This window comes from Mixophyes fleayi, chromosome 1 (genome assembly GCF_038048845.1).
Source record: "Mixophyes fleayi isolate aMixFle1 chromosome 1, aMixFle1.hap1, whole genome shotgun sequence".
NCBI lineage: Eukaryota > Metazoa > Chordata > Amphibia > Anura > Limnodynastidae > Mixophyes > Mixophyes fleayi.
This window is the reverse complement of record NC_134402.1, coordinates 327,921,132-327,947,670: the sequence shown is the minus strand read 5'-3', so window position 1 is coordinate 327,947,670 and position 26,539 is coordinate 327,921,132. Positions and strand designations below refer to the sequence as shown.

At 36.7% G+C, this 26,539-nt stretch overlaps 1 protein-coding gene across 1 annotated transcript in view; it reads left to right on the top strand.

Moving 5' to 3' along the window:
- Window positions 1-25,949, top strand: part of TPST2 (tyrosylprotein sulfotransferase 2) — a 29,018-nt gene extending 3,069 nt beyond the window's left edge. The window contains exons 2-7 of the mRNA XM_075214508.1: window positions 13,545-13,602; window positions 18,752-19,673; window positions 21,802-22,000; window positions 22,420-22,470; window positions 23,079-23,123; window positions 25,277-25,949. Of these exons, the coding sequence (XP_075070609.1) occupies window positions 18,826-19,673; window positions 21,802-22,000; window positions 22,420-22,470; window positions 23,079-23,108 (1,128 nt within the window). The 5' untranslated portion in view covers window positions 13,545-13,602; window positions 18,752-18,825 and the 3' untranslated portion in view covers window positions 23,109-23,123; window positions 25,277-25,949. The remainder of the gene's footprint in view (window positions 1-13,544; window positions 13,603-18,751; window positions 19,674-21,801; window positions 22,001-22,419; window positions 22,471-23,078; window positions 23,124-25,276) is intronic.
- Window positions 25,950-26,539: the final 590 nt, after the last annotated feature.

Below are 26,539 nucleotides of genomic sequence, written 5' to 3'. Positions count from 1 at the left end.
TTTGTTTTGTCTATTTTGAACAACCACGGTCTTCTAAGAAACTTATTTCAAAATGAAGATCATTCAGTAATACTTAGCAGGCAAAGCTGATAAAAGACTCTCTAAATGAACTATTCAGAGTAGCAATTTCTTTAACTTAACAGAAATTAACTATGTTATGAAATGGAATTGACATGACATTTGTTTGTTAACAATTATTAAGCCTGGGTGGATCTGTTCTACGTTGTTGTTTTGTGACCGTGAACTGCACATGAAATTGTGTGGGTAGATGGAGAATAGATTCTATCAAACACCAACAGGTCTTTAAAGATTCTCGCATTTGGTGAAGAGATTGAAGCTAAACAAATTTAGTGTACTTGAGCAAGGTGATCTGAAACATATGGTAAATCAAAATTAACCAATTTAATTTTAGTGCTGTTTTTGTTTTTGAGTCATCTTAACATTATTTTTGCAGAAATATACATCCATGACAGATTTTATCTAACACTAAAAGAAGAAAGCTAACTTAAAGAAATCACCTGTGTGCCTTCTTTTGTATATGGTGTACTTTACATTTCTAAATTTTGACACTTTTCCTCTAAATCATTTTATTTAGAATAAACACCAATATTTCATTTGTACCTGTATTAGATTCTTTTATCAATTTGGTTTTATGCTCCACTGGTTGGACTTTTGAGGTCTGGGGTTAGATAGTTTATCTACAGATTAACCATTTTACTACTGACGCCACAAACCTAATTTTAACTGGGCTTCCTGTCCAAATTGCACAGCATACATTTTGTGTCTAGAAAATACAGAAGAAGATTTGAGACTTTTTGCTGGAATCTGTTAAAATTAATGAGAAAGAATCATGGACCTGTGCACACACAATTCAAACGTGATTACACACATCTGTATGATTGTAATGCGTGCTTACGTGTAAAAAAATGTACATTACATTTCTTCCACTCCCACTGTTTTCGCAGAATAAGTTCTCAAATAAGCATGCCCTGTATTAGGATTGTCCATGGCCTGTATTTACTCCCACATGGAAATAATATTTTTATATTCAGATTTAATTATTTATTTTAAACTTACTTAATAGCCATATCAAATTAACTCAACCTGGCCCTTTATATTTCCTCTATATCCCCCAGTCACTCTTGCTGCTCCTCCAATTGACATCAGGAAAAGGTGCACAGTGTAGGTGTATGAGGAACCCACTCCTGTGTTGCAGAGATTCCAGTGACAGTGGGGGATATATGGAGAAGAGAAGTGTTATATTGGGAGCATGAAGCTGCTCCTGGGATAATTCTACCCTGTCCTCCAATATCTCCCGGGTGTCGCCTTGCACTCCTCTGAATGACAGGAGAAAAAGGGTTAGACTTGTCCTACTCTCTTCAGTGCCATCCTGCCTGACACGAGGAATTCTCCATATTTGTAAAACTAGACACCCACGTTAGCCAAAAAGACTTTGCTCTGCCCAAAAGTGATTAGTTTGTGGAAGTTGTGCTAGGCTGAGCTGTGAGCTGCCGAGGAGAGACAGAATATCTGTTTTACAATTAGCATAGTGGGGACTGCGTAATTTGGGGTCCTCTACTCAAAAAAACAATAGAAGAAATCTTTTATGGAAAATAAATGAGTACAAAGCCCACGTCAAAATGATGATATCTTTTTTTTTAAATATATAAATTGTGGTTTTACGTTTTTTGTTTTTTTTTGAAGACCTAAATATTATAATTGTGTGAATAAAAATCCATAAGAGTATGAGCACTCATTTATGCCCTGAATTTAATAAGACAGACTAACACTAATGCGCTCACAAAAGTAAGCAAGTTAATGGCACAATTGCTTATACTAAATACTCACCATTAAAATGCAACATCAGAAGAACTCCATTGCAGATCTGAATGGGAGTTGGACCTCGCCTCACCAAGGAGGAGTGCTGACTGGAGACCAGGGACAGTGCTTGCTGCTCGTCTATATCGACTCTGATTAAGGAAATGGTATTTAAAGTGTACTATAGCCCAGGCAAGATAAACAAAATGTTCCCCACATCTGATCCAGCTTGGAGGAACTGCAAACACAGGGAAGCTTTCTACCACACATGGTGGACCTGCCAAAAGATATCCCTATTTTGGGACAAGATCCACACACTCCTTAATTCTGTGATGGAAAACAACTATTGCATCCCATTGGAAATATGCAGACCCTCCACTTTTGTCACGGTTCAAAACCGCATCTGGCCACATGCGTGTAAAAAAAACTACTTGCCATCTTCATGACAGACCAAATATCTTTTTCCAAGTTTGGGCTCCTGACTTTTCAAGTAGGGAAATAATCTTCCCTAGCCCAATAAAGAATTTACAACACCCATTGAGCTCTCCTCTCTCAAATTCTCTTCATCTCTTAATTGACACAATGGACGTCAATTATATAAATACCTGTCCTTTGGCTACACCACCCACTCTTATTTCTTGTTTCATGTTTGGTTTAAATATTGATTATTTACAAAAAATTGTTTTTTTTTAGTTTGCACTGATTGTATTTATCACTTGTCTGACCTTAAACCACAGTTTTTGGGACTGCACAAATATAATTAACGGGGACAGATGCTGCAGTTTTTATAAAGGCAAAATAAAAAATAAAATATTTGTGTATGATTTCTATCTGGAAACAATTTTCCAGAATATTACAAAACCAAGAAAGGAAAAAAGTAAATTGCTGCTGTCCGCTGATTATATAGACAAAGTCACCAAGTATTTCTTCCTACTTTAACTAAAAGAAGCTCTTGGTTAAAGAAGGAAAATGAAGCCAGGGGCAGTATGGGGTAGCCATCTGTGTGGGTCTTTTTTTTTTTTTTTAGACACTCAAACCACTTTTACCTTTACTGATAAACAGATTTAAAATACAGCAGACATAGCTAGAGAATAATGTTTTGAACAAATAAAGGAGAGACTTTTGTACTGCTATGTTTGTCAATTCCTATTGTGTGTGGGTGTCACAATAGTTCTTACTGGATAGTAATATAATCCAAGTGATTTGCTGCCCAGTAACATGTTACCCCAATAACATACACTCATTGACCATTTTATTAAGGTACACCTTTCTAGCATTAGGTATAAATCCTCCTGTGCCCCGAGAACAGACTGAATTGTTTGTGGCATGGATTCAGGAAACATCCCTTAGAGATTTATTTGTTGGCTGCATATTTCTGCTGTGAATCTCCCATTTCACCACATTTCTAAGGTGCTTTTGTGGGATTGATCTGATGAATGTGGGGGGGCAATTAAATTACACTGAATTCCTTGTTATGTTCGTGGAATCAGCTTGACATGTGCTTTGTAACATGGCACATTAACCTTCTGGAAGTAGCCATTAGAAGATGGGTACACTATGGCCATTCACATGGTCTTACCCTACCATCTTGTTGCAGCAAAATCAGACCAGGCAACAGTTTTCCGGTGTTCAACTGTCCAATTTTGTGAGCGTGAGCACACGGTAGCCTTAATTTCCCTGTTCTTAGATGACAGCAGTGGAACCTGGTGTGGCTGCTGTAGCCCATACACTTCAAGGTTCGACAAGCTTTGTGTTCAGATATGCTCTTCTGCTACCACTGCTTGTAATGCACCACTGCTGTAATGCATGGTTCTTGAGTTACTGGTTATTTTGTTTTGCGCACCATTCTTTGTAAACTCTAGAGACTCTCATATGTGAAAATTCCAGAGATCAGCAGTTTCTGAGTTGCTCAAATTACCACATCTGGCACCAACAATCATTCCAAGGTCAAAGTCACTTATATCACACTTCTTCCCCATTCTGATGTTTGGTCTGAACCTCTTGATCATATCTTCATGCTTTTATGGTTATATAATTTCATTAACAAGCAGTTGTACCTAATTAAGTGGACACTAGAGTAAATATTCTTTTAAAAATAGTTCTCTGTTACAGCACAGATATAGTTTATTGTTGACAAACACAGGTAAGTCAGACCTGTGCCCTTTTAATCTGAACTTTACCACTGGACTAAGTCATCAATCATCAGTCAATTGGGCTGTATTTTATCCACCTGTGTTTACTGTGAAATCCCTGCAAACCAGCCTGATGTTTGGTTCTGATTTTCTGGATAAATTTGCACTGCAAAGTAGGTAATCCTCTCCAACCTTATGTAGTGTGGTGAAAAACAAGAATAATTCAAAAATTTGTTTTAATGTATTTTAGTCATGATGCTCCATAACACCAAGACATGTTAGATTTTTTTTTTCTTTTATATTCTTGGACATGCACTGCTCTCTCTCTCTCTCCCTTTTTATCTTGCACGGTCTCTTGTCCTTTATCTTACTGTGTTCCATCCTATGCCATCTTGTTGCTCTTGCAGTCTATATGCTCTCCTGTTCTTTTCTATTTCTCTACTATCCACGCATCCTCTCTGTCCAATAAATAGCCTTTTCCAGCAATACATGTTGCAGAGCTGTTGTTGCTTAATAAAACAGTGCTCTGTGTCTGAACACTCTTGCTGCAAATGTGTCTGGTAAAGCTGAGCAATTACTCTTCCATTTTGCAAGGAAAAGCTGTCTGCATGCAACATTTTTGAATGTGCATAATATTTTTAAAGCTGCAACATAAGAGTTATGAGCACTATAACCTGATTAATATATTATGTATATTGGAAATTCTGAGGCAAAGATGAATTTTATTTTGATGTTAGCATGACAGCTCTCACTCATATTAATTAATACACACAGAGTAATTATGTATTGTGTTGAGTAACCTTTGCCTATATAGAATAGTCGTGGCCAAAATATTATTTTTCACTATTTTCAAATAACCCAAAATTCCCTCTAAATATAAGTTGATATTAATACCAGTATTTGGTCTCTACAGTTTTGTCTCTATTAATATACAGAACCTTTGTTTTTTATTTTGAATATAATGTATATCATTTTAAATTGGGAAATAAAAAAGCAATGTCATTGACAAAAATATTGACACCATAAACTTAACATTTAGCAACACAGCCTCAGGTTCACAATAACTGCAATCAGCCACCTCCTTTGCTTCACTACTTTGGTCCACTCTTCCTTTTTCGAAGGAATTGAACGTGTGATGCAATGTGGCAGATTTATTACCAAACATCTTATGTAAATGTACACTGGTGATATATCCTTTATATCTGCTGCTGAAACACTTGCAGAAAGAGGGGCAGAGCTATTTTTTAACTGTGGCCTTGTGGGGCTGAATTCTGCTGTCAAACATTTTCTTTAGTGTTGTACAAGAAGAGATAGTAGTCACACACTTCCAAGTTTTGCCTCTGTTAGAATTGACATTGGTTCTAGCTAAAAGCTTCTCCAAATGGAATCATATATGACTGTTAATTAAATGTATTTGAACCACTGGAAAAGGGGGTGGAGATCAGACTTATTAAAAGCACGCCTGTTTTTTTTTTTTTTTAAATAAAAAGGTTAATTTCAGGATAGAATGAGAACGGAATGCAGTAAAATAGGATAGCTTTAGTTTTGGGAAATTCATCTATGTGAAAACCCATTAGCATTTTGCATGCATTATTTAACACTAGTAAAATGTGTATAAATCATAAATTGGCCTTTGATATGTGTGTTGCTAGCTTTTTTTTAAGCTTTCCAATGCATTGAAAGGCATAGAAAATGAACAAGAAAAAAACAGTACTGCAGGAGAATGCATTCACGAATAGAAACATCAATGGGTCTTAGTAACAATAGAAGCAACAGCTACCATATCAATTAGTGGTTTACAAATAATAAGAATGCTTTTATCCAATAAATATAAAGCCTTAAGGGAAGACCTTGTAGAAAACTAGCAAGTTGGCTTTCTCTTGCCCTGGCATCATATGTAATAAATAAAGAGAACATAAATAAAAGGATTACCAAGATTAGCTCATAGCAGAAATTGTGGATTTAAGAGAAAAGTGAGAGATACTTTGTTACTACACCCCCAAGAGACTTCACTGTTGACATAGAATTAATTAGTGGATTATGTCAGTCCCTGGATGATAGGCTGTGAGGTATCATAAAGTCTTTAACTGCACAGACTGTTGTGGTCATTTTCTGGCTTTGTTGTGAATTTATTCAATTAGGTTTATCCCAAACATTTTGAATGGCTAACAGTCTGATATTTTATAGACTGCTGAAGCATGGAAGCATTTATTTCTAGCTAGTCTCTCTTTCCAAAGCGTTTTGAGGGTGTCTGAGCTTCAGATTGAGAACAGGGATAGGGAGAGTACAAAGCAAATGATTTTTTTAAAAGCAATTCAGTTTAAGTATATATTCTATTTAAATACATTTTTTCATTTTTTGGGGATTGGCAGTCCTTTAAGAAACTATTCTGAGCTGACATCTGTCTGTAGCCTTTAACCTTTAACAATTGAAACAGCCTTTGTACAATTGTAGTGTTTTTTTGTTTTTTTATTTCATTGTGGTCCGGATAGTATACTAGATGCACTGACCACAGGAGTAGCTTTTTAACATCATTTTTTTGTGGTGCTTCCTCATACAAATGTGAGATAACTGCAGTGAAAAAAAACTGCCTTCAAATGCAAGATGCATAAACAATAATTTACTGCTAAACTTGCATACATGTTGAGGGCTTACAAAGAGTTTTTCAGGAGGCTTACAAAGAGAATGGTTCCCTTTAATTCTTGATAACTCAACCCAAAATTTAAAATATCGTTAATTTATTGAACTGCATCTAAAACTTTAATACTTTATATTGCTCACCTGGGCAGCAACATTCGTCCCAAACCAAAGATGAGTCCTCTGATGTCGATAATGATCCAGCAAATTAACCTAATTACAATAGGTTGCTACCCCATGATTGGCTATCTGATCTGAACGGCAGATGCATGAGTATTTGTTGCATGACTGCATAATTGAAATCTTGCTCTGCTCACTATCTTATAATGCAGGCTTACGTTTGGAGTTTACTAATAAAGTGCTAAAATATTTATATAATAAGCATTATTATATTAACCAAATTATGTGTTTTTCACTTGTAATGACTATAATTTATTAGATTGTACGTGCTCTCCTGCAGTTTTCTTATATACATTGCTTTTTATTTCTAGCTTCCTTCTGTGGTTTTTATTTTTTGCCAAATATTTTTTTTTTTATTTTTCCTGCCCAGGAGTATAACAAATCTTGCCTTCATTTTATACAATTTTATCAATGGAGCAGGGCAACAAAAATAACTGCAAAAGGAAGCCATAAAAAATAAAAGTTGCTTTGTATGTACAAACCAGTAAAGTCATTGGACAGACAGATTGGTTTTGCTAGCTTCTATTACTCCGTTCGCAATCTCGCTCACTTTTTTTCCACGTTTTATTTATACACATGATAAACAGTAACACTGCATTTGGCTTATCTTTGACTCCTGCACCAGGGCAGAAATTAGCTACCCCAATGCATAAACTTTTTTGGGACATGTTTTACTTTTCACAGTTGTCAAATATACACAGTGTGTGGAATAAAAAGGATGTTAAGTGAAATATTATTGAAATGGAGATTGGGCCTATCCTCAGAGGGGACATTTCCCCTGACATCTGAAGCTCAAATGTTTGTGTTTTCAGTTGAATTGATTTTGTACATTTTCTCATACAGAACAAAGAAATGGATTGTCCCTGGCTTATAAATTAATAGCATATACAGTTTAATGCAAGATGTCTGTCCTCTCTCTATTAACATCCATGGTGATCAGTCTTGGATTTTCCCACTTCTCTTTCATGTATGAAATGTGCTTTGGGAGCCATGGTATCAATTTGGATTAGTTACCATTTATTATCATGACTACAGGGCTCCTAATATAGTATAAGTTGCTTTTGTTCACCTCCGGAGGAAACTGCATGCAAAATACACTTGAAAGTCAAACAGTCACACAAATGTAAATTTTATTAAAAGTCCATGTGAAATGCAGCTATCTATTTGTCACTTTGCGTTTGATAAATTATTAGATACTAACTTGCATAGCTAAACTTCCCCCTGATTTCCCCTCAAATAACAAAAAACCCTCAAGCTTCTGAGTCTCTTATTTTTATGATTTTGCATTATGTTTTTCAGCAAAAAGATTTTTATATTGTTTTATTTGTTTCAGGACTTCTAGGAGTTTCTTTTGGTAACATTGAATATATATATATATGTTTTTATGTTAGCTAGAAAAACGGGGGGGGGGGGGGGGGGAATCATAAAAACAACACATTTCATTGTTTCCATGGTAACGTTTACATACTGTGAGGAATCCTAAGGCCTTGTCCTGAAATCTACAGATAATCTTTAGCTTTTGTTAGTGCTCATCAGTAAAACAGGGCTAGCATGCAAAGAGCTACAACAAAAAGTTCAGGAGAACAAACATATAGGAACTGAAATGTGCATGGCAGCTGTGCTTTTGGAATGGCTGCAGGAAAAATAGTTTCTTGTGAGTTATTGTGAAATCAGTTCATTCTAAAAGATAGCTGTAAAAAAATCATTTTACATATTTCTAACTTGTGCCATATTGTCATACAGTACACACGTGTTCTTTTCTTATTATTATTTGAGTCATATAAGTGTGATCTGTTAGTGAATAGCGTGTTTGACCCACTATCACATCTTGCTGTTATCTTTAGGATCGTTTCCAAAAAAGTGACAGCTGTGCGATTAGCATCACACGAAACACTGGTGACATTCATCTGTAAACTGATGTACTGGTGAAAATGGGGGTTGCTATGGAAACCCAGCAAAGGAAGACTTTTACTTATTTGCAGTGTATTCTGTCAAGCTGTTGAACCTATAAAGCGCAGAGACAAAAAGTTAAATAAAAGTATCGGCCACCAGCCTAGAATTGATAGCTGTATTCCAGACTCCTCAAAGCGAGATATGAAGTGGCCTGGGCCAGGGAAAATCTAAGGCATGGGGGGATGGGAGTAGTCTCTCCCAAGTGGGCTTGATGACTCTCCCACCCTAGATTGCATTTTCAGTCACAGCAGTTCCATAGGATATAGTTAAATATGAGACTTGAAACAATTGCTGGTAACTGCAGCTTAGTAGACTAGCTGGGGTTTGGCACTTGCTGAAATGTGGTTGTGATCCTTCAGTAGTTTTGAATTTGATTGTTTTATTCAGGCACTTGTATTTGGTCTGTTTGGTTTTTGTTTATCTTAATACCTCCAGTGCTTGTGTTTGTTTTAAAATATCTATTATTTTTATTATTTTGTTTAAATCATGGCAATCAACTAAGGGCTCATACCCACTTTAGCGTTGCTTGCGTTTTTTTATGCTTCTCAAAACCTATATAAAATGTACTTGGTATGTATTTTTACTAGCATGTTAGAGATCACTATGGGCTTCACAATGTGTTTACCTGCACTTCGCTCAATAAAAGTAGCATTCATAAATAAGTTTCCAACACGACTAAAATTCCAATGGGTATGATAACACTAGAAATAATGATTTTTAGTGTCTGACCCTTTGAATGCATTACAAATGCATTTAAGAAATGTCTATGGGTATAATAAGCCTTAAAACATAGTTATCATTTGAGTTCATAAAATCAAATCAGTATTAATATATTGATATTAGAATGTATGTCTAGGAATTATCTTTAAACATTTGGAAGCAATATCTTCCCAAATGATTTCTGAAGAAAATCCAGGGTTTGCTGCTTTTAAAGAGACAGTTTCATAAGATGTGCAGGTGTTTTTTTCCTCTATAACTCTTTGCAGCTGTAATCCACAACACAAATGCACATGTTCAGTGCTGAAGCATACTGTAGCAAATTCTTTGAACATGTCACATTGGCTACGTGGCAAGTCCAGATTAATGACTTGGAACGTTTTTTTTTTCTTTCAAGTTTTACATTTTAAAACCAGATATACAAATGCTCAACATTTTTCTTTGTTTGTAAGAAATGAGCAGAGTTCATATGAGGGAATAACTAATTTATCCTTTCTGTGCTGTTATCCATAAACTCTAAGTCAGTCCCAGGTTTTGCAGGTATGTCTCTAGAAAGTTTTGACCGTTGTTGACTTTTTATTAAATAGGAGTATTTGAAACTTATCAATTACAACTATGCCATGTAATGTTGACAGATAGTGTGCTGTGTTTGCATTTTGTTCTGCAATTAACACACTAGATTTACCTGCACAAAAGCATTGTCATTAGACGTTGTTTTCAAATGCAAGCAAGCGTGCTCTGTCGGCCACCAATGCGCGAGGGTGGGGAAGCTCTTTGGATTGCCTTGTAATCACAGCTTCCTGCAATATGTCTGTTTAGCTATGAACCACAGTGCATGATGGAAGATTCCAATTTTATTATTAAATGGACTAAATTGGTCTTTAAAATATTCACTGTTTCTGTTTAGTATGTGTGAGAATTTTTGTTTAGTATGAGAAGATTAGTGTCAATGATGTGACTCTAACATCCTAATTGTTCTGCAGTCAAGTAACTTTCACACAGGGCTGTCATTAACGTTGTGCAGGAAATTTTCCCACTACGCGGGTGTGTGTTCTCCTATACTTTTACTATTATCTAGTCGTAGTGTAAAGGAGTCCATCCATTTGCAGTTGTATACAGGGTAATTGTGATTTATTAGCAGAATATGACATGATGTTTTGACTGAACAGCCGTCCATTGTGTTGATGGGTAACCTGAAAACAGACTAGTTGCTGTAGTGCATTTCTTGAATGGAACTTCTATATCTATTTAATTTATCATGCTTGATGGTTAGTAATTTAATGAGGTGTCATTTATTTTACTGATTTGATACTAAGGTGATTTTCTACTCTCTGATGTTTAGAATGTCGTAATTAATACACTGAAGCACTACCCAGGGTCCACATCAGCCCTGCAAGGCTAATCTACAGATTGTATCAGAATGATTCTCTGGCAGACAGTATACTGCACAGCTACAGGGTTTCCAAAGATTGGAGTGGAGGTGATCATGGTGCTCCTGGCACGCCCCCCCCCACCCCCCCCCCCCACCAGCATGACATGCTGTGTGGCACAGTTTTGCCTCCACAGGCTACACTTTAATGTTGAGAGGTTTTGTATTACTGCAAATTGTTTCCTAACTTTCGGTAATACTTATTTCATATTTTACTTTTTAAAGCAAGTTAGGTTTCATTGTGGCTCTTTCAAAGTAGTACACTCTCACACAGATGCTCTTGAACTCTTTGTGATGCTCCACCAAACCGTTCCTGAACAATTTTTGCAGTGTGGCAGGGCTCATTATCCAGCTGAAAGAGGCCACTGCCATCAGGGAATACCATTGAAGGGGTGTACTTAGTCTACAACATTGTTTGGTGGGGCGTCTCAAAGGAACATCCATATGAATGCCAGAACCCAGGGATTCCCAGCAGAACTTTGCCCAGACCATCGCTGCCTACACCGGCTTGCCTTCTTCCTATAGAGTATCCTGGTGCCATCTCTTCCTCGGGTAAAAGATGCACGTGCACCCGGCCGGTCGGATGTAAAAGAAAACGTGATTTATCAGACCAGGCCATGTTTTTCCATTGCTCCATGGTCCAGGTCTGAAGCGCATGTGCCCATTGTAGGTGCTTTCGAAGGTGGACAAGGGTCAGCAGGGGCACTTTGACTGGTCTGTGGCTTTGCAGTCCCATATGCAGCAAACTGCAATGCACTGTGTGTTCTGATACTTTTCTATCAAAGCCAGCATTAACGTTTTCAGCAATTTGTGCTACAGTAGCTCTTCTGTGGGGTTGGGCACCAATTGACGAGTCTGATGACAGTGACGATGACTATACCAACCAAAAAAATCTGATTTGAAGAATGCCTATAAAAAGAGAATGCAGACTTACCATAATACTTGCAGTTTTCTGTATTTAAAGCTGCAAGGCCAGCAGCCGTGTGTAATGTAAAACCAAACGTAAGTCTTTGGCTGTTGGCATTGCCGCTTTAAATACAGAAAACTGCAAGTCGCTATGCTAAGTGACGGAAATACAAACTGCCGGCATTGGCAGCCTTCGGTATATAGTGGAAGCATGTCGCTGATGTACACTGTCGTTATTATGGTAATTCTGCATTTTCTTTTTATAGGCATTCTTCAAATCGGAATGTTTCTGTAGGTATAGTCGTTGTCGGCGTCATCAGTGTCATTATGATTGCTACTACCGTTTGGGATTGGACAGATGGGCTTGCCCTTGCTTCCCACGTGCATCAATGACCCTTGGTCATTCATGACCCTGTTGCTGGTACAGGTTGTCTTTCCTTGGACCACGTTTGATAGGTACTAACCACTGCATACCAGGAATACCCCACAAGTTTTGGAGAAGCTCTGACCCTGTCATCTAGCGCCGCAAATTGGCCTTTGTAGAACTGACTGTTAACTTACTGCCTAATATATCCCACCTCTTAACAGGCGCCATTGTAATATAGCGCTAACATATACCATAGCGCATTACAATTGGGGACAAACATAGTAAACTAATAAACAAACTGGGTAAAACAGACAGAGGTGAGATGGCCCTGCTCGCAAGCTTACAATCTATGATCTATGTTATTCACTTCACTTGTCAGTGGTTTTTAATGTTGTGGCTGATCGGTGTATATTATAAAGAATTATAGTAGGAATGATATTTTTCAAATATATTAAATTTTTTGGGGGGGGACATTCACAAGTTGGGCTTATGCTTTAGAAACAGCTGTTATCGGGTGCTTTATAATCAGTGAAACTCTTTGTAATATAATACCTCTTCAGTGCTAAAATGAGTGTTGATTTCACTGCACGTTTGACCACATTGGCTTCCTAATGGCAATAAATGGAAATAGTTCAAAAACACAGTGACAGGTTAATTGGCTGCTAGCAAAAAAATCGACCCTAGTGTTTGGTAGGGAATTTACACTGTAACCTCAATTTGGGGCACGGCCTGATCTGAATGATTCCATAGAAAAGCATGCTCAAGATGGCTGCCTCCCCTCTGCAACAAAATGCTTTAAGTCCTGTTTGTAGAAATTGAACTTTTTATTAACCTAAAATGTGAAATTACTCTCTTGATAACATAACATTCATGTGTGATATGATGCACCAATCTATTGTACATTATGTTTTTCGGACCTTATACTGCACTAGTATGTTGTATTTTTTTATTATTATTATTTTTTTATGAATGGACATCCCAAAGTGCAATTCCAAGATCTATACATAGTACCATTTTATTTATTTTTGCTTTTTGAATTCAGCTCTCAGCCTCCCATATTAAGTGGCATGTATCATTATTTTACAACTATATAAAACATTTTGCACAGAATTTGTTTCATAACAGATTTATTTTTGATGGTCATTGGATGTAATTATTTAAAAGATCTACATGTAGGGTTACATTTTAATAAAATGTAAGAAGCTACTAAATCATATTGTTTCTACATTTTTTTTTAAATGGGTTATAATTTGCTGCAATTATTATATGCAGATCACTAACATTAACTATAGTGTAAAATAGTATTTGTATATAATGTGTCACTTGTGTTTTGTTTTTCTATTTTTGTTCTTTTTGTTGCATTATCTGATGATATACTAAACACACATGACTCTTTCTCCTTCAGAATGTGGATTTTTAAACTGCAAGAAGATACCATCTTAAGATGTTTGCACCATGGATAGGTGGGTTAATTTGAATGAATATGGTTTGATATAAATATTTGATAATTAAATGGATATCCTTTTTCAGTGCCATTAATAATTGACTTACTGTAGATGGATTTGGAGGACATTATTAAGATAGCATAGCACAGTTTCCTTTCTATACTGCCAGCAAATCAATTAGATAGGATTCTTTAAGTGTAATAGCATTTGTCTGCTATAAAGCAATATTCCATGTATGAGGTTTTTGCTGAACATATTTTTTCATGCATATTCCTACCTTTGCTGTTCCTCTTTCCTTGCATTTTAATAGCAAATAAAGCAATTTGTTACATGTATCAGTGAGATAAATGCTGTTTGTTGTTTCTCTAAGAAAGCATAGATGGAAATGCTTATCGGTCTTGCAGTGTAGTAGTCTTACAAGTCTCCAAATTAACAAGGTGCACAAGTGAGGATTTATGATAGCAAGCCCAGTGATCATACAGATAGCATAACTAACAGTAATATGGTTTCCATCATTATTTTTCTGCTGTGTCAGAACCCATTAGGACAGTTTCTTAAAGATGTGGTTTCAGTTGTCTCAATCATCTTGTGGCCCCCAATTTTCACAGAAACTAGCCTGTATATTACATTGATACTATATTCCTAAACTAGCTTTGTAATTGAAGAAAAACAGCTCATATAAGTTAACCTGTTGAATGAGAGTCTAACATTGTGAAGTATGATAACACTGACAAGTGAAGGCAACAAAACTGACGTCAGAAACCACCCAGCACACATGTAAAGGTATCCAATCTGTAAGCACAGTGTGTGCTGCCCACAAGAGCTGCTGCAAATATAGTATTAGAAAAATGGCCTCAAATAATGGAAGTAGACTTAATTTTATTAAATAACAGACTTAACAGCAGGGGCTTGCTGGGCAGGGGGCATCAGCCTTCCGGCTGGTCCCATTGTGGGCTACCTTGGGCTGGGTCACTGGGCTAATGGCTTTTTTTCCCTTTTAAATTGAATTGTTCCTAATAGGCTGCCAAATCTCCCCCTCCCCCCCCCCCCCCCCCCCCACCCGACTAAAATTGGCAGCCAACCCCTGTTTAATAGACAACATAAAACGTATTTAATAATAAGTGATCACTTGTTCCAACCCTTAATGAAAGACGAGCATAATCACGATAGCCAATGCAATAAAATTAGTTTATAAAACGATGTTGTGTATGCTGTATTTCACATAGCTATGAAATCTCAAGGTTCAGCTGCACCCACTGACATGTTCTAGTTTAGCAATGCCTTGTCATTTTACTGGCTGAACAACTGTGTATGGAGGAGGAATTCACACTACTTGCTTAAGCATTAGTAAGGGGACTACTGCATTTAGTACAAGTGTGTGGATATCAGCTCAAATAAGTTTATATCCTTTAAGTAGCAGTGTCCTAATTTGGAATCCTGTAACTGAATTGGGTTTGTGAACAATGTATATGTGTTTGTTTTTGTAAACTCGGAGCTTGCAGTGTGAACACAGTTTAGCAACTAATTAGTCTTGTTCCCGCAACATGAAGTCTCAATTCATTAGGAAACACAAGGAAACATTGTTTAGGCAAGTTTCCGTAAGAATAAAACACTGACACATTTTGTCCATGTTTTGAATAATAAAATCATTAGTAATCATGAGTATCATGGTTAGTTTTCCATACATTTGAAATAAGTGAAATAGTGACAGGCTTTGTCCTACACGTATATGTGTATTCAGGGTTGGATTGGCCATGTCCCGGTAGGCCGATGGCCTCAAGAGGCCGACTGATGTCTTTTTTTAGAGTTCTATGCCCCCCCCCCCCCCCCGCGACAGGTGGTGGGGGGGGGAGGGTGGGCAGTGTGGTTCTAGGTGGCTGGCCCCTCCTTCAGCCACCCACCTTAAGGTGGCTGCAGATCCCTCTGCCGATCGGTCTCTCCCTCCTATCTGTGTCCGCAATCTCCGTGAACAGGTCACATGACTGCTAAAGCCTGTGTGACTGCTAAAGTGTGTGTGTCTCTGCTAAAGTGTGCGCGCCTCTGCTGAAGGGGGCACGCGCCACTGCTACAGTGCGTGCGTGGGTGGGCTACTACATGGTGGAATGTGAGGGTCTTAATATATTGTGTGATATGAGGGAACGGAGGGGGGCTGTCTTAATAGTTCATGGGTGGGAGATAGGGTATTAATTTAATGGTGGAGTTTAGGTTGGAGCTAATTATTTAATGGGTGCTAATTGTGGGGTGATCGTGGGGCAATTTAATTTATTGGTGGGGCAATTTCATTTAATACTGGAGCCTATTAAATTAATATGGAGTGATGAGACGTTATAATTTAATGCTGGTATGGTTTGGGGTTATTTCAATGTGGGGCTGAGTTTGGGGAGGAGACCTATTAAATGTGAATATTATTTAATGCCGTGATGTTTGTGGACAATGGTCATATTAAACGTAAATGCTATTAATTTATTGCTGGGGTTGTTTGGAGGGAGAGAAATAGGCCTAATTATTAAATGTGAGTGCTACTGATTAAATGCCAGGGATGGTTGGAGTTTTCCTAACAGTAGTGCACACATTTTTGTCTGTTCATTTTTCATATATGTTCACTCCCCTGTCTTAAGTGCCCCGGGCCCCCTCGGAGCCTTTATCCAGCTCTAGCCATACTTTAGTTGTTCTCGCCTTGATCCCATTGCCTGTCTTCTACCTTGCATTGGTCCCATTCTCAGATCACTTTGTTGAACATATGGTCAGCCCACATTGCACTAACAATATAATTAATCCTGCCTCCTTTGCACTTACTATATCACCGGCAAACCCTTGGAATAGCTCTCCCCTTCACTTATGCCATTCTCTGCCAACCCTCCCTGCACTTCTATTAAATCAAACCACCACCACCAATCACTGGGCACATTTATGGCTCATACACAATTGTTACAAAAAAAGTGTTTTCTTGTAGATGCTTGAAGCAGTTTACCTTTCTGGTGATCGCACTGGATAGCCATTTATTATAAGGATTATTTTTAATGCATTTATTTGAAACACACAGTACACATTTTTATATATTAAAGAAAGAGATTTGGATATCAGGGAAAGATGCAACAGTGCAGTGAGGTGCTCATATGCTGCTCTGGCAGAGTGATCAAATAGGATTCTGCCAACATGTTTTGTAATAGTTAAATTAATTAAACAAAGTCAGATATGTTTCTATGAAGGGAATTTTTGAAGGACGTGTTAGTAGGCAACTTAAGAAGTTTGAGCACAGAGACCTAAATCAGTCGCAGATAATGTAAAAGGATTCATGTATTTTTATAGACAGGACTGGCAGCTTTTTCCCTGATTTGCTTTAGAAATGACCCATTGTGTCTTAAATCCTCACATCTAGGTTTTCCTAAATGTTACTACAACCGAGTTCCAGTAGTTCTAAATCCCGCCTACTTTTGTGTTGGACCCACCCACATGAGGCCACTTCAAGAATTTTTTCCAGGGCCACTTTAGGTTCCCAATCTGCCCCTGTGTGTATTTGTATGGTGACACAATGTATTGAACACATTATTATTTATATACTGACAACATATTACATAGCACTTTACAGAAAATGTGTTACCATTCAAATCAATGGCTGTCCCACTGGAGCTTACATAATAAGCCCTCTGCTAGAAATGCACACTAGGGTTAAATTCATCAGAAGCCAATTAATCAAGCAGTATATTTTTGGATAGTGGGAGGAAAACAAGAAGAACATGCAAACGCTACAAGACAGTGCCCTGTTTGGAATAGAAATCTTAGTATTAGTGCTGTGAGACAGCTATGCTAGCAACAGTGCACCATAAAGCATAAAGTATAGTCAGGAAGCATTCATGAAAACTGTTTAAGTATGTGTACAAAAGGTGTACAAAAGGTGTGTTGCCCTTCGCAGATTCTGGTACAGTTTAGGAAATGAAAGCAAACACTTGATTGAATGCTGTTTTCAATAAACATCGCTATTTCTTTACAGTTTAATTTTGTTTTGTTTTGTAAAAACTTCCAAATGTACTTTAAGCAAAACTTAAACTTAAACCATACATGTAAGTTTCTGTATTAGTGAGATAAATCAAAGCGACTTGTCATTTCACCTGCCCAACAAGTAAGCAACGGATATGCATATAAACTTCCATGAACAGTATTATAGACTATTGCGGTTAAAACAATAATATGGTTTTCAGCTCATGTAGGTTTATTTGTGTTATTTGGCAATGTTCTATTTTGGAATCCTTTAATGTAATTAGGCATTGTAACAATATATATATGCTTTTGCTTTTAAGTGTTTGCTCAGAGCTTGTAGTGCAAACAAATTTTCTGGAAGGAACTATTTGTTTTTTTTCCTACTCAACAAATCTCCTTTCATTAGGAAACAAAAGGAAACTTTTTTTTTTTTTTTTTTTTAGTATAGTTTATACAATAGAAGAACATTGCCACCTTTTGTCCATTCATGGTAATGCATAATAAAATATTTATTAATCATCATCATCAACATGTATTTATATAGCGCCAGCAGATTCCGTAGCGCTTTACAATTGGGATCAAACAGTAATAATACAATACAGCAGAAGTATTTCTTACAGTTTTTCGTAGCTTTATAACCGTTGCTATTGTCATGCATGCATTGTCCTGTATGTATTTAAAGGCTTCTTAAGTGGCATAAAAGGATTGCCGCACCTTATTATTATTTGTATAATACCACCATGTTACGCAGTAGTTTACAGAAAATGTTTAATCATTAGCATCGGTCCCTGCCTCAGTGAGTGCAGGGACTGATAGCACTCACAAACTAGGCTTAATTTCATCAGAAGCCATTTAGCATTAAATGTTTGGACTGTGGGAGGGTTGGCAGTGCTGTCTCACAGCACTGAGGCCATGGTTTCTATTCTATTATATGCCACTGCACAGCATAAATAAAAGTGGAGGACATTTGTGAAACTTTGCAAGTATCTAGAAAACTTGGTGTTGCCTATAGCAGCCAATCCATTTCTAGTACTGTTTTTCTCTACAGATACTTGTATAACTTTAGCACCATATGAGATGTTAGTGTGTAAGATAAAGAGCATGTCCTAATTCATGTCAGGTAGCCTTTAACATTAATAGGAGTATTTGGGGTATTTTTAATAAAGATACATTTTTTTTTCGTTTGCAGGGTCCTTATGGAAACATTATCGCACTAAACGTTTTCTAGCTGCAGTGGTGGTTTCCGCATGTTGACCAGTAAGAATGCGGTTCACTGTGAAGAAGGTGTCGTTGGTGATTGGCTTCGTTGTCTTGGTGGCATTAGCAGCGCACCTTGGCCAACAAATGCTAGAATGTCAGCATATTCTTGATGAAGGTTATAGCAAGAAAAATCGGGGTGTCATGAAGCCGGAGAGTGAAGAACTCGTTATGGTAGATGCCAGTAATATAGAGTACAGATACAGTAAGGACATGCCCCTAATATTTATTGGTGGTGTGCCACGAAGTGGTACAACATTAATGAGAGCTATGCTGGATGCTCATCCTGATGTCCGTTGTGGGGAAGAAACACGAATTATTCCTAGGATTTTAGCAATGAGGCAAGCTTGGTCAAAGTCTGGCAGTGAAAAGATGCGACTTGATGAAGCTGGTGTAACAGATGTTGTCATGGATGCCGCCGTGCAGGCTTTTATACTAGAAATAATAGCAAAACATGGAGAACCTGCTAAATTGTTATGTAATAAGGACCCATTCACATTGAAATCATCAGTTTATCTTTCCAAACTGTTCCCTAATTCCAAGTTTCTTTTAATGATAAGGGATGGACGTGCTTCTGTACATTCCATGATAACTAGGAAGATAACTATAGCTGGCTTTGATTTAAACAGCTATAGAGACTGTCTAACCAAGTGGAACAAAGCAATAGAGATCATGTATGCACAGTGTTTAGAAATCGGGGAGCAAAAGTGCCTTCCAGTTTATTATGAACAGTTAGTTTTGCATCCCAAGCAAGCCATGCATGCAATTATTGAGTTTCTAGGCATCCCATGGAATGATGCTGTGCTACATCACGAAGATCTTATTGGAAAACCTGGAGGAGTATCCCTTTCTAAGTGAGTGCTGCTTATGAAACTGGTCTGTAGATGTATGTTGTTTGAATTAAATATATTTTAGATGTGACTACCCATTATCCTAAAGCTAATCCTTTTATAGGTAAAATTAAGTGCAATATATTGTATAAGTATGTGTGGTTTCTTTATTATTATTTAGATCATGTGTTGGGTTTTTTTGGGGTTTTTTTTTTCCTCTTTTTCATTTTACTCTGAGATCCTGGCTGTAAGTGTGCAGGTCAGTTGTGGAGCATAGTATGGAATAGCCGGGGATTGACAAACGGATATATTGTGTTCATCAACACAGTGAGCGAGCTGATCTAATCAGCAGGGTTACTGCTCAGACAGGATTTAATTCAGGGGGACTAATTTTGAGACGTAGAGGGAAGGACAATTTGACCCCTATTTTTGCCTGACAAACTTCTAGCTCAGGCTTGCATAGAAAAGATCTAGAATTCATTGTATTTTGCCTGCAGTCAGCCAAGTATTAGCACATCTTATGCATAGTATACAACAACTGAAAGATTTTAACAACTTTACAAACCAGACTGACATTTTTCACAGCCACTATTCATACTGATCTGTCTATTAAACTAAAATGGAACATTTTGGAAGAAAGTTATATGTGGTGTTTGTGTCCTGTACCGCTGCAGTAGATGCTCTACTAACCTTTTTCTTACCTCATGTTCCTTTTATTAAGAATAATATAGTAGGAGAGGAATTGCCTGTCTCAACTTCTGCTCTCTACAGTTACCATCCTGTCCATGAGATTTAAAAATACAGAAGTTTGTATAAAATAAAACATAGGAAAGCTTTTGGGCAAGTTGGTTGTGGAACACATTGGATTCGTCAGGTCAGCTTACAAACTGCTCTAGGTGGACTGCACAGCAGCTAAACTGATTGATGTAATATCTATTTTGGCTACGATAGGAGCATTAATGCAACTTATTTATATTAATTGTAATGAATGTTTCAGTTGAGTGTTGTAGTTCAGGAGATAAACACATGAGCAATTTTCAGAGAGAATGATATGAAATCTATATTACAGAATCTCCATAGTTTTTAGGAGAGTTTGGGGTAAGAGAAAATTTTGTTATCATTTCTTTATCTCTTGTTTGTCTGTCTGCTTCCAGTTTTGAAATGGGCGGGAATAGAACAACCTGTAGGCATCAAAATACTCGCCGCAGCACAGATTATTTCAGGAGATGAGTGTGCTGATCTAGTTGGAAGCGGTGACCTGTAGATTTCTATTTCAGGCTGCATGTGATAGTGTCATAATATGGAGAGTGGAATGGAGGCAGGCAGGAAGTCACAGACTGAATGTTGATAGTGAAAGGAACGACAATAGCTGAGAGTAATGAAGCAAGGCTCCTAATAGACTGATGCAAGAAGACTGTCAAACACAAATATATGAATAGAAGTTCATACTACAACTTATTTGTATTACTATTTTTGTGTTATTTTAAGAGACCACTGCTTCCTTACCTCAGTTTAACACAAGAAGTTACGGTATCATCATCAACCTCAACATTTATTTATATAGTGCCAGCAAATTCCGTAACGCTTTACAGTTGGGGGACAGACAAAATAATAAACAATACTGGGTAATACAAAGAGGTAAGAAGGCCCTGCTTGCAAGCTTATAATCTATGAAATGTGCCTTGTATAATGCCAATTCTTGTTAGACTTGGGTATAATTCTTTTTCAGACCCGCCAAGAACTGGTAATGTGGATTCCATAGTTGTCATCAACATTTGTGGATGAATTGCTAGTACCAGAATTTGTAACCTATACTAATTAATATTCTGTATACTGCCCACTATTTTTCTACACGTTTTCTCACTGCTCCAGTTTTCACTTTTTTTTTTCATGCCATTATACGATATCGCTTTTATATAAGGTTTTGCATTTACCAAACAGATATCCACTGCTTCTTAGCCACGGATGCAGTCCTAGCATATTCATTTTGTCATGGTTTTTCTTATGTTTAAACATTAAATCTAATCTTTGTGTACTGGATTAACAGTCATTGGAGCTTTCACATTCTTCAACGTATAACTTGGCCTTATACATTCCTAGTTTTCCCCTTTCAATTCCCTTCAATATTAATGGATTACTTTTTTATTTCCAGGACTGAAAAATCAACGGACCAAGTAATGAAACCTGTGAATCTTGAGGCTTTGTCTAAGTGGGTTGGAAAACTTCCTACAGACATAGTAGATGACATGCCTCGTATAGCCCCGATGCTTGCCAGGTTGGGCTATGATCCTTTTGCAAACCCTCCAAGATATGGTAATCCAGATGCCATAGTTGTCAACAACACACACAGAGTGAGTAAATGTGTATGTAAGGTGATGGTTCCTTTTATAAATATGTATGTAAACCCATTCTCTTACTGGCTAATGGAGGACACTCTCAATTCCACACACACATAAACATTCTCATTTTTATTTTCTGGAGTGAAAAAAGATTAATATACTTTATTTTCTCTGTGCCTCTTTGACACTAAATACACAGCTATCAATCTCATGATCTCCATTGTAGTCAAAATGATTTAAAATACAAAAATGCAATAAACATTATTTTTTCAATACAGTAATGTAATGCATCTGTATACCTACTGCAATATACAAATGTGATGAGCATTGTTGTCCCACTTTTATATATAATTTACAATTGCAATCTGTATCGATAATAGGTGCTGTTCAGAAACCAAACATTTTCTAATAGTTTAATATTGTTTTTGTAGATCTTGAAGGGGGATTTTAAAACACCAAGCAATCTGAAAGGATATCTTCAGGTTAGACTTGTTCATATGTTTTAGATGTACTTGTTTTTATTTTATTTTGTATTTATGTTTTTGTTCAGTGAGTTTTGTGGCTATGACATGCAGTGCAATTTGAAAACTCAATACATCTATAGTAGAATTTATTTAAAATGAAAGCTTTGCACAGTTTTACTCCATTATGGATTTGAGGACGCACTCTCATATATTTCAGATGCAAAATAGTCTATTTTATAACCTTGTTTTGCCCTCTTTTTGTTCAGGGTTGCCTGTGTTGTAAGCACAGTTAACAGAGATCAAGCTTTTGTTTTACTACCTCTGAACATTTAACAGGCACAGTTGATCAGTATTTTCTTCTACCAGCAGCTAATTTGTGAAATTTTTGAAGTCATTAGACATTTATCAATTACCAATCCACTGATTGACTAATTTCATAACACATGACTCATAACTTTTGGTCATTCTACATCATATATGTAATCCGAATTTACGATCAGCAATGCAATATGTTTCTGATAACTCATATTGTTATCTTAGGAGTCTGTGTACAAACTCCACACATTGATGAACGTGGTTTAGAGGGCCTTGTCTGTGATGATCATGCTGTCTGTGTTTATTTCCAGGTTCATCAGAATAACTCCTCACACTGGTGACAATGGCAGTTTAAGGTACACGATTTTGTAAATTCCATCTAGAAAAACAGAAGGTAGCCAGGGAATAAGGGCTTCAGGAAAGATGTATTTATTCAGGTCTCAGAAGATAATGTAAAGAAATGTAGATTTTTTTAAAAAATATTAGAAGTTAAAGACTCTCCTTCTCATGCAAAGTACTTGTGTAAAGTATACTGAGCAACCAAGGAATTGTTTTCATATTTACTTTACTGTTTAATGTTAATCAGGGTAGTCATATGTATTGACACGTTAAAATAATGTTAATATAATATTTAGGATAACCTTAAAATTGCATTAACTATGCAAATGAACTTGCTGTTTTTACTTGTAAATCTATATTATCATTTGAAATGTAAAGTGAGGTATGCACAGGAGTTGGAGATGATAAGGAGGTGACTGAGAAACAGAAGATAAGCTTGTATAACAAACACCTTGGAGGCACGATTTGATAAGTCAATAATGCTCAAGACTCAGTCTTCACTCTGAAGATGCAACATCGACTGGTTAAAGTGCTCTCTTACACGCTGTAATGCAGTTCCTGAACACTGCACCAAATCTCTAAACATACAAAGTTATCTCTTTTTCCCCTTTCACACCTTTATTATACTATGAGGAAAGCTGCATGCCTCCACCCTCTCAGACCCACACAACATGACAAACAGAATGTGCATTTCTGCAAATACATATATTTGCCACTCATTATACCTCTAATATCATGAAGAGAGAGAGCTGCCCCACTCAGGAGTAGGATTGTAAATCTGCTAACTTCTCTCCATGCTTCTCTTTCAGCCCCGTTAATAATTACTGATCACTTTCTTCCTTCTCTAAGTGCCAGTGGAAACTGTAGTACAACAAACCCAAATTCACCAGTATGCAATGTTACACCATTTAACTAGCAAACAGACCCTATTTGATCCCTCTCCCCCTCTTTTCTTTTTTTCTTTTTTTACAAAGTTTTTTTATTATGTACTTACATATACACATGCAACAGGAAAGATGCACACCTAGCTAGTCATAGTTCTTTATGCTGGTTCTCACTTCCCACTGGACACCTGCTAAGCTACCACTGTTCTATCTGACAGCAGACATTTGCACATTATTACCAACACCATCTTATTTAATTTCCACCATGACTGTCATTCAAAGTGATGTACATAAGTGTATCTTAACCCTCAAGTTGCAACCGGACAAAAATGGTTCGAAATCCTGTGGGTTGCCCATCCCTTACAAAAAATGGAATACGATTACCATAGTAAATAACCAAACTGTCACATAGTTTCATAGCAATTTGGTGGTTTGCCATTTTCTCATGCACGAAGTATATGAACTTGTGACAATTTGCAAGAGTAAGTTAATTCAATATCATTTTATTTATAAATTACTATTTTTGATAACAATATTAAACAAATTGCAAAATTTAGAATATGTGCACCAAGAAAAGTAGTAGCAATATAGTTTGTAAGGGCTTCATGTGCAATGTGTTGCTACAAGCAGACAACAAGGCAATACTTTCATTTGTGTAAAATGTTTGTGTAACAGTCATTCAACATTTATTGCATTGGACATTTAATTGCGTTTTCAGCATGGTGTTCTAGATGCACCAGGGGTCATATCTGAGCACTAGCCATGTGTCCGGAATGCCATTAAGTATAACCTTTTATAATAATATTTAAAGTCATTGCATTTATGCAAGTACGAAATACTTAAGCCTTCCTTTCCAAAGTATTTTTTGCAAATCCCTTTGTCAGATGATAAATAGCTACCTACAGTTATTTACAGAATTCAGATAATTTTGTAATGTACACATGAAATGCCACAGAGAACTCTAGTTTTTAGCCATATAAAGGCTCTGTCATGGCATGGATAATGCATTATTGCACTTCGTAAAGAGGCTTAGTCAGTATTCAGCCACCATAAAAAGTAAATGGTTAATGCAATTTAACTGCCTTGAGGTAGGTGTGTGTGTGTATGTGTGTGTATATATATATATATATATATAGAGATCACACACACACACAATATACACACTCTATTTATCTACAGGGGCTATATGCAGTTAATTGACTTTGTATCAGATTTCAATAATATATTTCACTTATCGAACGTGTTTATGTGTTTTTGTTGGTTTACATATAATATTGTCTTTATAGGGTCTGATGTTACATGCCATTAACAAGACAGAAGAAAAAAAATCCTTGAAGTTGTGAAAGGAAACCAGATATCCAAGCATATTGCTTGCCAAACATTGCCAAACTGACTGTCTAGATCGAATGTATTTGCACTTGTTTGTACTCTACAATCCTTCAATCCTGTAAAAATTGACATGTAGCTCATCTGACTTTACTGTGGAAAAGAAGTGATCTACAGATCTTTTATTGAATTTGCAGATAGTATTTTATAATGAGCCACTAGCATTTTCTACAACATTAAAGCACCAGGCACTGGCGTAAAAAGGTCAACATGCCATTTAAATTTCTATATGTCCTGAACCAATGAAGATGACTTCTCTTACACTTTACAGTATGTTTTTAAACGGTCACAAAACTTACGAAATGAAGGCGTGAATGCAATAAATTGTGGGGTTATTTTATTTCTTTTTTATATTAACAGAAGGAATCTGGTGCATCGTAAGTAGTCTCATTTTGTTCTAAATGCTTCAAAATAAAAGATGAAAAACAGACCACATAGATCATTTGCCATAGAAGTGTTTAACTGGTGACTTTTAAATGTACTCTTCAAATCTCTATTTAAAATTTTAATATATGATCCATTCATTTCATTCAGAGTGTACATTATTTCATTATATTAAACTGTTTTAATGAAGAGCAATTTCTGCCTGTAATTTATTATTTGTTTCTGTTTAGAAAATAATTGATAACACTAAAGTCATAATTGATAGTTGCTAAAGTTGCTTCTAACATTTTATAGTGGCGTAGCTGCCACTAAGATCACTCTAATAATTTTGACCATTATTAATACAACGATAATTCTTAATTGAATTTCATTAAAAGGGAGGATTACCAGAGTGCGTGTGTGTGTGTAGAGCAGGCCTGGACAACCTGCAGCGCTCCAGGTGTTGTGAAACTACAGCCCCAGCATACTTTGTTAACATTTTCTAATGTGGAATATACCTGTTGTTCATCATATCTAGATATACTTTTACCAACTCATACAAACAACTTGTTCTTATTCTCCATTGTAATATTGATATTTACTATGTGTTTGCTTTGGTTTCTAAATTTTCTAATCATTCTGCAGAGTTGCAGATAGATGGCAGTATTACTAAAACACCCATTTTCAAAACTAGATAAGCTAAATGGAGCAATAATGACTGGTGCTGGAATCTCCAGTGCCCCCCTGCCGGAGCTTGCCCGTGTGCAGTGAAGCCCCTTCGGTGGGCTTGCACATGTGCT